At 39.3% G+C, this 14,375-nt stretch overlaps 1 protein-coding gene and 1 long non-coding RNA gene across 3 annotated transcripts in view; one reads left to right on the forward strand and one right to left on the reverse strand.

Moving 5' to 3' along the window:
* Positions 1-14,375, forward strand: part of zgc:56585 (uncharacterized protein LOC393297 homolog) — an 18,934-nt gene continuing 4,559 nt past the window's right edge. The window contains exons 1-5 of one of the 2 annotated variants that reach the window (XM_044140493.1): positions 1-157; positions 4,703-4,826; positions 13,372-13,478; positions 13,579-13,675; positions 13,780-13,856. In XM_044140493.1, coding sequence (XP_043996428.1) covers positions 65-157; positions 4,703-4,826; positions 13,372-13,478; positions 13,579-13,675; positions 13,780-13,856 — 498 coding nt within the window. In that variant the 5' untranslated portion in view covers positions 1-64. Of the gene's footprint in view, positions 158-4,702; positions 4,827-9,633; positions 10,392-13,371; positions 13,479-13,578; positions 13,676-13,779; positions 13,857-14,375 lie in introns of those variants that run through there. The other variant, XM_044140494.1, reaches the window with a different exon arrangement.
* Positions 4,695-14,375, reverse strand: part of LOC122844755 — an 18,191-nt gene continuing 8,510 nt past the window's right edge. The window contains exons 2-3 of the long non-coding RNA XR_006372930.1: positions 13,603-13,687; positions 4,695-4,880 (exon numbers count right to left, since the gene is read on the reverse strand). This is a non-coding gene — a long non-coding RNA (uncharacterized LOC122844755). The remainder of the gene's footprint in view (positions 4,881-13,602; positions 13,688-14,375) is intronic.

Raw genomic sequence — 14,375 nt, forward strand, 5'->3', positions numbered from 1 at the left:
CAGATTCTGTAGAAGTGGACTTTAACGCCTTGCAGACTTCCTGAAGCTGCACAGCCCGGCTGAGATGGCGTTGGTGGGGAAAACCGCGGTGGTGACCGGAGCGGCCATGGGGATCGGAAGAGCTTTGGCGGAGATCCTGCTGGAGAACGGAGCCCAGGTCAGGAAATAACCAGATAATAAGCAGATAATAAGCAGATAATAAGCAGATAATAACCAGAGCAGGGTTGCTCTTCCATCCTGCAGCTCTCAATCACCCAATCTGAGCCGATCTTGGTCTGGTGGAGTAAAAATGGATCTAAAACATAACCAGGTCGGTTCTGGAGGACCCAGATTCACAAAATATTCACAAAAGATTCAGAATCTCCGACACACTTTTAATATTTACTTTCCATACGAAGGAGGCAAATTATTTGTTTGTGTTTGCATAATTTAAATGTGAAGCTAAAAATCAGAATGACATAAAAATAGACCTGCGTGAGAAATAAAGAGCAGATTGAGGCTGCGCATCATTTATTATAGTTCAGACTTTGTTTTTGTTGATCAGATGTTTCTTTTGATCTTTGCCTCCATTTTTTCTTCCACTAAACCAACAATGTTCAGAGGGATGTTTGTCATCATAATACAAATATTCAAATAGTCTTCAAGAATCCTAACTGAAGTGGCATTACAGCGCAAACCCCTCCTCAAAGATGAATGACCTTTAAACTTTGACACCAGGTCAGGAAGACATTTTAAAGAAAATTAATAAAACATCAAATAAAATCAGTTATGAAATCTCTAGAAACAAAAAACTTTCATTGGACAAAAGCAATAAATCAAGGAAACAAACATGACTGAGTTTGTTCTGATTAATCATGCGATTAGTTGATTTATTGATTATTGCAACAGACAGAACGATGTTAACGATCCAATCATCGATTTTAAGTCCAGATAAAAACAACAAAAGCTGATTTTAGCAACAAAAGACAGCAAAACCCCTGTAATATTTTTTACACGTTTTTCATGAAAATGTTTTCAACTTATTTTTTACTAAACTTTCATGTTTTGTTTGTTTTAAGACTTAAAAACTGAATAAAATTGATATTGGAGCAAAATTCATCAATTATTACCCTAACTAATAATCAATAATTGCTGCCATTCTACAGGATAAAACATGTCATCATGAAGAAATGCTCTGGCATTTTTAAACAAACACAAAGTTTTTAAATAACTTTGCAGATAAAACATTAACAAATGTTCTGAATTATAACTAGTTTCATTTGAGAGTCATGTAACCTCAGCAGCTCTAAACCTGTTTTATTCAGTTGAACTGAAGGCAGAAAAAGTTCTTTGGATTATAAAAGTCACAGATTAAAGTCTGAGAAAGATGCTGTTTTCTGAAAAGTGCGGCATGCTTTTAGTATTCTGCCTCTTTAATCTTAAGAATCTTGATAAAATTTCACAGAGAAAATCTCAACAGCACATCTAAAGTAAATTATTCAGACAAGCAGCAGCTCAGCTGGGAGTGAAACACGGCGGTGGCAGCATCATGCTGAGTTGATGGGAGGAGGAATTTTTGCCAGCGTAGAAAAATGAACTATAAAGATGGAAGTCCAAGTTAAAAAGCCTGGCCTTTACAAACAAACGCCTCTGTAAACGGGCCTCGACAAAAGGAATTAAAGTTTATTGACCTGTGAGATTTTTCATGGCATATTACTGGAAGATGGTCTAAAACAATAATAATATCGTTTATCGTGATAACTTGTGACACGACTTCAGATGAAGGTTATCATGACAGCCGAATGAAAGTGGAAGGAAAAGGAGAAAATTGATTTTTGCTAATAAAGTTTAATTTATAAATATGCAATGAAAAAACATCCAAAAAGGACCAAAGGTTAAAGTTCATGAGGTTTGACCTCTGACCTGGAGTGATCTTTGGTAAATTATTTCTATGGATGGATGAGAAACACAAATATTTTCATTTTCCAACAGGATCAGTGAACTGAAGAACCAAAAGCTTTCAGGTTCGTTATTTAGAGAAAATAATAGAACAGAACAGAACAGAACAGAACAGAACAGAATAGAATAGAATAGAACAGAATAGAATAGAACAGAATAGAATAGAATAGAATAGAATAGAACAGAATAGAATAGAACAGAATAGAATAGAATAGAATAGAACAGAATAGAATAGAACAGAATAGAATAGAATAGAATAGAATAGAACAGAATAGAATAGAACAGAATAGAATAGAATAGAATAGAACAGAATAGAATAGAATAGAATAGAATAGAATAGAATAGAATAGAACAGAACAGAATAGAATAGAATAGAATAGAACAGAATAGAATAGAATAGAATAGAACAGAATAGAACAGAACAGAACAGAATAGAAAGTAACAACTAGTTGTAGATAAAATAAAATAAATATAAAATGCTATTAAATTGTAAAATTATAAAGTGCTGTAAAATATAAAATGCAACTTAAGAGCAGTCCTTACAGAGATTAAAAAATGCAGATATGTAAATGTAATGTATGTACAGTAAGTGAGCCACAGTGCAGTTGTTCAAACTTGTGCTGATTAGTGCAGAACAATGATTTATCTTTTATTGTACAGTGAGATTTCATGTGGCAGGAAGGATTTCCTGTATCTGTCTCTACGACAGCAGAGCTGCAGCAGTTTATGTGAGAAGGTGCTCCTCTGTCTGTCCACTCTGTGGTGGAGAGGGTTCTGTTTATTGTCCATGATGGACAGAACCTTCTTCAGTGTCCTCCTCTCCACCACAGTTTCCAGGGACTCCAGCCTTAGTCCCAGTACAGAACCAGCTTTCCTGATGATTCTGTCCAGTCTAATAGTCTAATTTACAGAGAAAATGTGTCGGCAGAAATGCAGTGAAATTAATCACATTATGTCTGATAATCATTATTGGCTGTAAATCTCAAACTCAAACTGCAAACATCGGAAAAATCTGTTTGTTTCACAGCCATATTTTTCCAAAGATTTTATAAGAAGACGTAAAAACATCATTTAGCAAAACAAAAGAGAAGAAAGTTTGAAACTCTTATTAAAAAATATGAGACAGAGGCGTGCTCCGGTGGTGTAGAGGTTAGCGCGCTCCACGTTTGGAGGCCTTCAGTCCTCGACACGGCCGTCGCGGGTTCGATTCCCGGACCCGACGACATTTGCCGCATGTGTTGCCTCTCCTTCCCCCTTTCCTGTCAGCCCACTGTTGTATAAGGGACACTAGAGCCACAAAAAGGACCCTCTGGTGGGGAAAAAATAAATAAATAAATTTAAAAAAAATATATGAGACAGAAAAAAAATCAGTCTCTCCATCAGATCAACCAATCAGGGCCAGGAGGAGGAGCATGGCGCTGTCAATCACCTCAGGTACACGCTGCATCGTTCCTGCTGCCCATCACTGCTGGTGGACTAGTTCCACCACAGCAGGGCATGAGCAGCGCATACACAAACTGACTGGCAGCGCTAGGACCCTCCCCCTCTCTCTGATTGGCTGATTCTGACTGAGCGGTGAGTTTCTGCAGGTGGCAGCAGAGCCACACTGAGAAAATAACTAAACATACAATTATCAGAGCAAAGTGGTAGTATTTCTATGTTATTGTTACAATATTATTATTACAGGTTTATTCTATTAATATTATGACCTCTTACATTAATTCTCTTATATTTTTATTGGTACGTCCCTAAAACTGCGTCAGTTTGATTTTTTTCCACTGATTATCTGAGTCATACTGACAGTTTTAACCCACATGTGAAAAACATATTTTTATAAAAGTTACACTTTTTAATAAACAATGTTTTCTGTTGTTATGCTGTTTTAACTGCCGGGCAGCAGCTAAAGATAACGCCAAAGAAATTCAAATTAAAAGAGTTTGTTGATCCTAGAGGGAAATTATATTCAAATCCAAAATGACGTTGTGACTCAGATCCGTTCAGTCTGTGAGGTTTTAGTGACATATTTTAGGTTTTGAGTTAAACCAGGAGGTTAGAAACCAATTAATAATCAGCTTGGTGTTTCAGTTTTCTAACAGGAGCAAACAGCAGAAAAAATGATGTAAAATAGAAAAGAGATCAATATTTTTATTGAACGTCTTCAGTTTGATGAGCTTTATGGATTCGACTGGAAACGTTTCAATAAATAACAAAAATAAAAAAAATGTCTTTTTGTTACAACCAATCACATTAATCAAGATGATTACTGAAATAATCACAAATGTAGAAATTGATTATTTATTAATCAGTGTCAGTTTGAGCTTCTCCTGGTTCCCTAATCTATTAATCACCTTTAACATCCAGTTATTGATTAGTTAATAGTCCACAGATAATCTCTGCTCTGTATTGATGTTAATCCAGCAGAAACTTTTCTCATGTTGATGTTTGAAGGATTTTTAGCTGCAGGTGATCAAATATTCACTACAGGAATTAAATGATTTAGGCAATAAAGTGTCTTTTTCTTATTCAAAAAAGGAATTAAAGGATGTATTTTTATTTTTTAATATAGTATAACTAGATTGAATTGGTTAAATGACAGATATGTTGACTATTAGAATAATGTAGTTTTAACCACTTTGTAGCAGAATGTTACATAAATGCTCTCATTGGGTTGAACTCAGAGTTCATTTGAAGACCAGGATCCTGTTCTGGTCTCTGCTGGTCACTCACACCGACCGATGCTGTTTAACATCTTCTACCTGTGCAGGTGGCTCTGCTGGACATTAATGAGTCTGCGGCAGAGCGCCTCCTGCAGGCCCTGGAGCAGCACTTCGGAGCAGAGAAGACCATCTTCCTGAAGTGTGACGTTGAATCCGAGGAGCAGATCAGAGGTAACGTGTTAAAACACGAAGCTTAGCTGAAAGCCAGAAGCTTTTCCACAACACCTGACAGAAACCAGAAAGACGACAAACAGGATCAGGTTTCTGTTACATAACGCAAGCTCTGGAAACATGGAAACATGGGAACATGGGAACATCTGGAAACATCTGGAAACATGGGAACATGGAAACATCTGGAAACATGGAAACATGGAAACATCTGGAAACATGGAAACATGGAAACATCTGGAAACATGGAAACATCTGGAAAGGGTCAAACTCTGACATGCTTTCCTCTGTTTGTGTGGCTGGATCCCCATTAGCGGTTACCGTAGCAACAGCTAATCTTCCTGGGGTCCACATCATAAAAACAGTTACACACACTTTACATGAGAAACATAGAATATTAAATCATAAATGTACAGCTATAACACAGTAAAATAAATAGTTTTAAAAGCTCCAGCAGGTAAAACGTTTTATTAAATCCTTGTATTAAAATTGAGTCAAGATTGGTTAAGTAAAAGATGATTGGTATCTCACATATTAAAATACAAAAATCATAAGAGGGATTTAATTTCTACTTTATTTTAATGAAGCTAATGCTTTATGCCTCTGATAGTCCAGGATGTTGTTCTGATTTTTAATGTTGAACTGGTTGCTTTATTTGTCCAGTTTCTCTAGTTATTCTTGAATTTCATAGCGCCTGTCAGCGCCCTCTACAGGTCAGATTAGAAACTGACCTTTTTTATGTTTTTCTTTTCGGAAACATGAAATCAAAATTTGACAGTTTGAATTTCTAGTCAAGTAAAGAGATATTTTCTTTGATTGCCAGAGGAAATGTAATTATATAAACCTGTGAGAACGGACCAATCAGAGTCTGTCTTTGTGAAACAACTTTAAAAAAAAATAAACATTTTTATTATAATTAACGAGAAAACAGAGATTGTTAAACAGGTAAATTAAAAAATAAAACTGACTAAATATTATTTGAATATTTTTATTGGTTTTCAACAAAGTAGATTACAAACCCAAACATTCACATCCACACATCCGTAAAAAAAAAAAAAAAAGAAAAAGGAAGGTTGACTTAGTTAGTTTCATGCTGGGTTGACTGATTGGCTGGACGTCCCTCAATGTGACACAAGAATGGTCGCCATACTTTGTAAAATTTGTCCGCAGAACCCTGCCCAGCATATCTCTGCTGTTCAACTTTGAGATTTGAAAGCAAGTCCTTAATCCATTGTTTATAGGAGGGGGGAGCCTCTTTTTTCCATGATAGAAGTATGAGTCGACAAGCAACCAGTGTGGAAAAGGCTACAGCTGAAGCTTGTCGGGTGGACACACAACATGTCCGAGGAACAACCCCAAATATTGCAGAAACAGGATTCGGCGGAATATTAATATTCCACGATTTCGACAGGGTCTTAAAGATAGTTCTCCAGAAGGTCTGCAGTTTTTGGCATTCCCAAAACATATGACCAAGAGTGCCTTTCTCGCTTTTACATCTTGGGCACGCTTCATCCAATCCTGGAAACAACTTTGCGAGTTTACTATTTGACAAATGAAGTCTATGAACCACCTTAAATTGTATTAAACCATGTCTGATACATATTGATGAATCATGAATAAGCCTTGTTGCCTGCTGCCACTCCAACTCAGTTATTCTCAATCTCAACTCCAGCTGCCACTCTTCTTTAACTTTGTCTAATGAGGGTGCAGCCGCTGTATGAATTAATGCGTATACCTTCGATGTGGCCCCTCTCTTCTTGGGGTCCACCTCCAGGCACCCATCAATCCAACTGGAGTCTGGAGTTTGGAGCGTCTGTGAGAAGTGTTTTTTAACAAAACTTCGCAACTGCAGATACCTAAAAAAGTTTGAAGAAGGTAGGCTAAATGAATTCTGCAGCTGTTGAAAGGACAAAAAATGCCCATCTTTGAACAGGTCTCCCACAGTCCTTATCCCTTTATTTGCCCAGGCATGGAAAGCAGAGTCAATTAGAGAAGGTGGGAACAAGGCATTCATTGATATAGGAGCTGCTAGGAGACCTTGTTTCCGTTTGAAATGGATCCTAAGCTGTTCCCAGATCTTAATTACCCCCAAGGTAACTGGGTTAATTGTAATTAGTCGTTTATCAAGTGGCAGTGGCGAGCAAACAACTGAGGCCAACGAACCAGATTTACAAGAGTTTTGTTCCATCAGTGACCAAATGGGCACCGCCTCATTTTCTGCTGGCTTAAACCAGAAACAAAGTTCAGAGACATTAGCAGCCCAATAAAAGTGCATATAATTCGACATGGCCAGTCCTCCCTCCTCCCGTCGCCTCTCTATAAACTCTTTTCTGATACGAGGAATCTTTTTATTCCAAATGTACATTGAGGTTATCTTGTCTAGCTGTTTAAAAAATGATTGAGGAATAAATATTGGAATTGCCTGAAAAAGGAATAACAGTTTAGGCATTATAACCATTTTAACTGAATTTATCCTTCCTGCCAGAGACAGAGGGAGAGATGACCAGTGCTCCATTTCCTGTTTAAACTGATTGAAGGCAGTAATAAAGTTATGTTTGAATAGATCTTTATAATTTCTGGTTATATTCACTCCTAAATACGTGAATTTGTCAGAACTCACTGTAAACGGAAGAGAGTTTTGGGGCATCTTGTTCGCTCTAACATTGACAGGAAAAACAAGGCATTTTGATCTATTGATCAAGTATCCCGATATCTTCCCAAATTCCACTTTATAACTTTAGGCATGGATTTGCATGGGTCAGCCAGAAAGAGAAGGAGGTCATCGGCATACAATGAAACAGTGTGGATTTGTCCTGCTCTACTTATTCCCATCACCCCTGGATCATTCCTGAGTGCAACAGCTAGAGGTACGTTAAATAGCAGGGGGATAAGGGCATCCCTGTCTCGTCCATGAGAAAGAGGAAAATAATCTGACACGATATTATTTGTCTGAACTGCAGCCAGTGGAGATCTATAAACAAGTTCTATCCATGAACGAAAACACAGCTCAAACCCAAAATGTTCAAGAGCCTTCACCAAGTAGTTATGCTCAATTCTATCAAAAGCTTTGTGAGCATCTAATGACATGATGACCTCTGGCACAATATCTCCGCCTGGTAAATACATTATATTGAACAAACGACGTAGATTACTATAAAGTTGTCTGCCCTTCATGAACCCAGTTTGGTCCTGGTGAATAATATTATCTAGCACTTTCTCCAATCTGTCCGCCAGAGTCCTAGTGAGTATTTTGTAGTCACAACAGAGTAGGCTTATAGGACGGTAAGATTCGCATATGAGTGGATCTTTATCTTTTTTGAGCAGTACGGATATATTAGCCTGTGTCATTGTAGGTGGAAGAGCCTTCTTTCTAAAGGCTTCTGTATAGACGTTACATAGGTGGGGCAGAAGCTTGGCAGAGAAGCATCTGTAAAACTCGATCGGGAAGCCATCAGGGCCTGGAGATTTTCCCGTTCTCATTTTCTGAATTGCCTGGTCAATTTCTACCAGTTGTATGTCCCCTTCAATAGTAGCCCTGTCTGACTCTTGCAACGAAGGCAACCTCAAATGCTTGAAAAAGTTATGTATCATGTTTGGATCTGGACTGACCGAAGAATATAATTCTTTATAAAATGACACAAACTGCATATTGATCTTCTTTTGGTCCGTAGTTATCTCCCCTCCCTCCTCTTTGAGAGCTGAAATGGATCTTGCTGCAGACTTTTGTTTTAGCTGATGACTTAACATCCTACCTGCTCTTTCACCGTGCTCAAAGTGTTGTTGATTCAGGTTTAGTTGCATCTCTATTGCTTTTTCATTCATAAGGAGATCAAATTCTGCTTGAAGGAGCGCTCTCTCTTCCCAGCAGATGTCTGAAGCTGCGGATGCTTGACACTGGTCGATAATTTTAAGCCTGTCACTAATTTCAGACATGCGTTGGAGCTTATTTTTTTTGTCGTTTGCGCTGTAAGATATAATTTGCCCTCTAATGTATGCCTTAAATGTTTCCCACAGTGTTACATAGTTAATGTCCGGAGAGCTGTTAGTCTCAAAAAATATATCTATGTTAGTGTTAATGTAATCCACAAATTTTTGTTCTGTCAATAGTCTGGCATTAAACCTCCAGATTGTTCGAGGTGTTATGTGGCCAGTAAAATGCATTTTCATTATAACAGGGCTGTGGTCTGAAATGACTATGGCTTCATAATCAACTGAAGCCACCTTATGCATGAGTTTCTGGTCCAATAAGAAGTAGTCGATTCTTGAATAGGACTTGTGTGGGGGGGAGAAAAATGAGAACTTTTTCAAGGTTGGATTTTTGACTCTCCAAGGATCAGCAACGCCGTACGTCTGCATGAATAAGTTGATGCACTGAGCTGCTTTGTTGCTCAATTGGCCAGTCCTCTGTATCGGATTTGATCGGTCAATAGAAGAGTCCAGAACACAATTAAAATCCCCGCCTATGATTATATTGTGCGAGTCCAAACATGGGAGAAGCGAAAACAAGTTTTTGAAGAATTGCATATCATCCCAATTTGGAGCATAAATATTAGCAAGAACAACAGGAATATTGAATAGATTACCTTGTACAATAATGAAGTGACCATCCCTATCTCTGATGACGGAAGTTTCCTCAAAAGAGACATCCCTGTGCATAAGGATGGCTACCGCCCGGCCTCTAGCGTTAAAGTTAGAATGATATATCTGGGTGAAACCTCCTCTCTTAAACCTGTTATGTTCTTTGTTTAACAGATGCGTTTCCTGCAAATATGCTATCTTGGTCTTCAACTTATCAAGATGTATAAATACTTTGTTTCTTTTAATTATATTATTGAGACCCCTCACATTCCAGCTAACCCATGCCACTCCTGGTTCAAACCTATTGCAAACACTCATAACTCTTTGAATTGATAGAGTTGTAAAGCCATCTTGTTTGTTTGTCAAATCTCAGTTCAGTGTCCCACGCAACAAAAGCAGTCAACCATATAAAACAGAGTAAATACACAGAATATAATAATGGATGTGTGGAATTAAACAAACCAAAGAACACAGTCAGAAACCTCAAACTCCATAACTCTTGGAACACAAAAACTGACGTATTCATGACCCCTCTCCCGCAGATCCAAAATAAAACATTAAATCTCAAGAACAGGAAGGGGGGGAAGGGAGCTCCGTGTGAGCTTCCCACAGGGTCCCGGTATTTACAGTTTCTACACCCGTAAGTGTATCCGCTTACCATGACAGCCTGGACCCGACTGGATCCCCATTGATTGAAAGAAAGAACCAAACCCCTCAACTGTGCAGCGGTCATGCTCGTCCGACCCGGGCGGTACTCATTTCCCCGAAGAGAGCTTTGTGAATATGAACTCTTTTGCTTTTAAAGGGTCTTTGAAGCGATGCTCTTCACCCTCCGGGGTGGTGATCCTGAGCGTAGCCGGAAAAAGAAGGCCATACCGGACACGCTCAAGACCCCGCAGGAGAGACCTGACCTCGTTAAAAGCTGCACGTTGTTTACTGACAGCCATAGTATAATCAGGGAGAACCAAGATCTTGTCGCCGTCCTTGGTGGTAAGTTGTTTACCCCCTGTTGCTTTCCTCAAAATAGCCTCCCTCTCGATGAAGTAGTGGCATTTGATCACGATGGCTCGCGGAGGCGCGTCTCCGCTGACTGGTTTACTGCGCAGAGTGCGGTGTGCCCGGTCCAGGAGTGGAGTCGAAGCAAGCTGTAATGTCTCCTTCAGAAGTTCAGCCACAAAGCCAGACATAAGCTTCCCCTCTTCACGCCCCTCTTTTACACCCACGATACGCAGATTGCATCGACGGGACCTGGCCTCCAGGTCCTCGCAGCGAATTTTCAGGGTTGCTAGCTCTTGTTTCATGGCCGATATGTCTACCTCCATAGCATGGATCGAATCCGAGTGGGTCGCAGTAGCAGTCTCAAGTTCCGCAACGCGGCCCATGGTGTCATCAATTTTGGATTCTATCTTTCCCAGTGCACATTGTAATTCTTGAAGTTTATCTGTGTGAACCTTAGCCGTAATTCTTAGCGGTGGCCATCTGTTCACGGCGCAGTCCACCAATAGCAGTTAGCACTTCGTCATGGCCGCTAGCATTAGCTTCTTGGGGTTCGACTTGGGGGTTACGATGTTTGGGCATTTTGCTGGTGTATGCCTACCTTTTTGCTCCCTTAAGAAGTAATGTTCTTAGTCTGATGCAAGACCAGCGCTGAAATTGAGTTAATTTGTGCCAAAATTGTGAGTCCAGTCGGAGCTCAGTTCAACGTGTCCTCACATGGCTCTGCTCAAACCGGAAGTCCCTAAACTGACTAAATATTTACCACATACAGAAAGACAAGCATCTACCCATGTTTCCTTTATCAATTAATATGATTTAATTTCCCTTTGGGATCAGTGAAATGTTTCTGAATTGATTTTTTTTATATTTTACCTAAATATGGTTCTTAAATCAGATAAGGCTCCCATTAACTCACTGCTGTGGTTTTTAGCTGAATACTGAAGGAACAAAACTTTAATTAACTAAACTAGAAAATTCCTGAAGAAATTTAACTGGGGCCTGCCAAAGTGTGCCCGTCGGTTTGGACCCAGCGTTCTGATGCTAAGAATTTGCATCAATGCTAAAGAAAGCTGCAATGTAATCAATAGCATGTGGAGAATCACAAGAATGTTAAGTAAGCTGGACATGCAACATTCAGTATGATAAAGCAAGTGCATTAGCTAAAATGAGCAAATATGCTAATGTAAGCAAAAATACTTTCAGTAGCATGTGGGGTATCATTAGAATGTTTACTGTCATTTACTTACTCCATAAAGTATACTAAACATGGCTAATAAGTCTGAAAAATAGAAAATAGCTTATTTAAGCTAAAAGGCTAATGCTAATGAACTGCCTTGCTGCGCAAGGCAGTTCCCTAACCTCGGATAAACAGATAATGCAGAATGATATCATTGCACCGCCTCTGGCGGTGCACTGTCCAGAGGGGCATATTGAGGCTTTTATTTTGAAATTTGCAGTAAGCTTCATATTAAATGCCCACACTAATCCAATGTGTAAGAGTGCTTTGGATAAACCAGTCACATAAAGCCAAAAAGAGCAATTACATGATGTAAAAATTGCCAAAGCTTTTATTTTGAAATTTTTGTTTAGCTTCATTTGAAAGGGTCAAAGTCATCCCATGTGTAACAGTCATTGGATTAAATCAGTCATATAACGCTCAAAAAAGCAATGACCTGATGTAAAAATTTTCAAGGGCTTTTATTTTGAAATTTTCAGTAAGCTTCATTTCAAAGGGCTAGACTCATCCCATGTGTAACAGTGACAGGGTTAAATGGTTATATACAGCCCATAGCAGCAAGTTGTTCTAAAGGCCAGCTCAGTCCTCCTCTGTTTTAACTGAACTACTAGTTAGAACTACAGTGATGCGTGTTGTAGTCCTCAGCAGCTCTCCCTGCTCTGGGTTCCGTTGCCATGGTAAATAATCCTCTCTGCCAGCTGTGGGTGAGACATCCAGGGGAGACAATTCTCTGTTTGAGCCAGCCAGTTTGACTAAAAAAGCATTGCAAAAACTGTTTCCGTTAGGAACCGTAATACATATTCGAAAACCGTTTGAAGCATATGAGAGGGCTATTTGTCGTCTCACATAGTCCCGCCATTCATATCTCTACCTCACTCACAGTATTAACAGCGATGAGATAAAAAAGTGTGTGCCAAGGTCTGAAATTTTTCAGAAATACATGGAAGTGAATCAGTGAGATCTGTCTGCTACCCATGACTTTGCTCTGAAGCACCTGGAGAAAACTGTAAGCGCTAGATAATTTTGAAAACATTTGACCGAGCAGGCACGCGTATCAATGTCATGACCAAGTTTGATACCAATCATGCAATATTTGTGGCGTGAGGCGAGTTAAAAAATGATTTGGGGTCAAAATGTCGCCTGACTCTCACTCTAGTGGAGCGGCCTTCACACTCTGATTTTTCCAAAAATCAAAAACTTTGGGTCTTAGAAAGAAGTTGTGGACAAACCATAATACATATTGACGGTGCTGTCTTCACTTTAAAAGAGATCACGGACGATCTACAAAATGAAGTTTGAATGGCGTTTCTACATAAGTTATGACACAGAAAATCCTCAAAAATAGGATATTTTTAAGATTTAGAGGTTGCTTCGTCCCCTTGATTTAGATTTCACCTGGTGAGCTCGTTAGTGATTTTGGGGTCGTTTTTTGCTTTTTACGTCGCCATGGTAACTCCAAAGCCCACCAAAAGTAATAGCACACCTCCCGGGATCGAGCCACACGTTTTGATACCACTTTTGTGGGTGGGCTCGCAGCGGTACGAGCCGCATTCACGGTGACGGAAGAATAAGTTACGATAAAGAGACATTCTATTGGGTGTAGAACAATAGGTGCCTGCCATGCAATGCATGGAGGCAGTGACTGACTTGCTTCGCAAGTCAGTCACTGCTCTCCTTATGCATTGCTATGGGCAGGCCCCAATAAACTAAACCATAAACTGCTGTTTTTCTTCTCAGCTGCGTTTAAGAAAACCGTAGAAACCTTCGGGGGAATCGACATTTTATGCAACAACGCCGGCATCCTGAACGAAACCAGCTGGGAGAAAACCATTTCCATCAACCTGGTGAGTGGACATTAAAAATACTTCTCTGATAACCAGGCTGAACCTTTCGCCATCAGTTCCACAGTGTGTGTGTGTGTGTGTGTGTGTGTGTGTGCTTCAGATGAGTGTGATCAGAGGGACCTACGTGGCTCTGGAGCAGATGAACCGGCTGAGCGGCGGCCGCGGCGGCGTCATCATCAACACGGCCTCCATGGCAGGTAAACGTTCACCTGGAAAGGAAAAATCAAACATCTGACTTCATGTGATTTGGTCTTTAAATTGGTTTTGTCAGAAATAAAGTGTATTATCTTTGATTTTTGAGGAATCGGCCCGTTTCTGAGCTGCCCCTCTTACACAGCAAGCAAGTTTGGAGTGGTGGGATTCACCCGAGCCATGGCCGTAAGGAAACACTCTGACATTAATGATATACCACAGATTAATCAACAGCTATTGAAATAATCTGCTGCTATAATTTAGTAATCGATTGTTAATTAGAGCATAGACTAAAAAATACTTTCTCAAAGAACAACACAATCAGAGCAGTAAATAAGCCAAAACTGTACAATAATATACACATTTTTTGTTTAATCTCCACTTAATCTCTTTTTTCTGTCCAATTATTAGTCAGTTAATCCATAAACAGATCTGAATTTTACACAAAGGAATATTACATATTTTAAAAGCCTTTCATTTTTTCTCTTTAATCCTCCAAACTTTTCATAAAAATCAGAAAAAACAAAGATTTGTTTTAAAGTGCAGAGCATTGAGCAGTAAAACCAGCTGACCAACCATGCTGGAGTTCTGCTTGGGTTGCTAGGCAACGGTGCAGCATCCATGGAATGACTCAAGAATTTCCCAGACACCAAAAAACATGAACGTTAAATGTATATTAATAGTCAATATCTCTTTTAAAGGGCT

This window comes from Gambusia affinis, linkage group LG15 (assembly GCF_019740435.1).
Source record: "Gambusia affinis linkage group LG15, SWU_Gaff_1.0, whole genome shotgun sequence".
NCBI classification, from domain to species: domain Eukaryota; kingdom Metazoa; phylum Chordata; class Actinopteri; order Cyprinodontiformes; family Poeciliidae; genus Gambusia; species Gambusia affinis.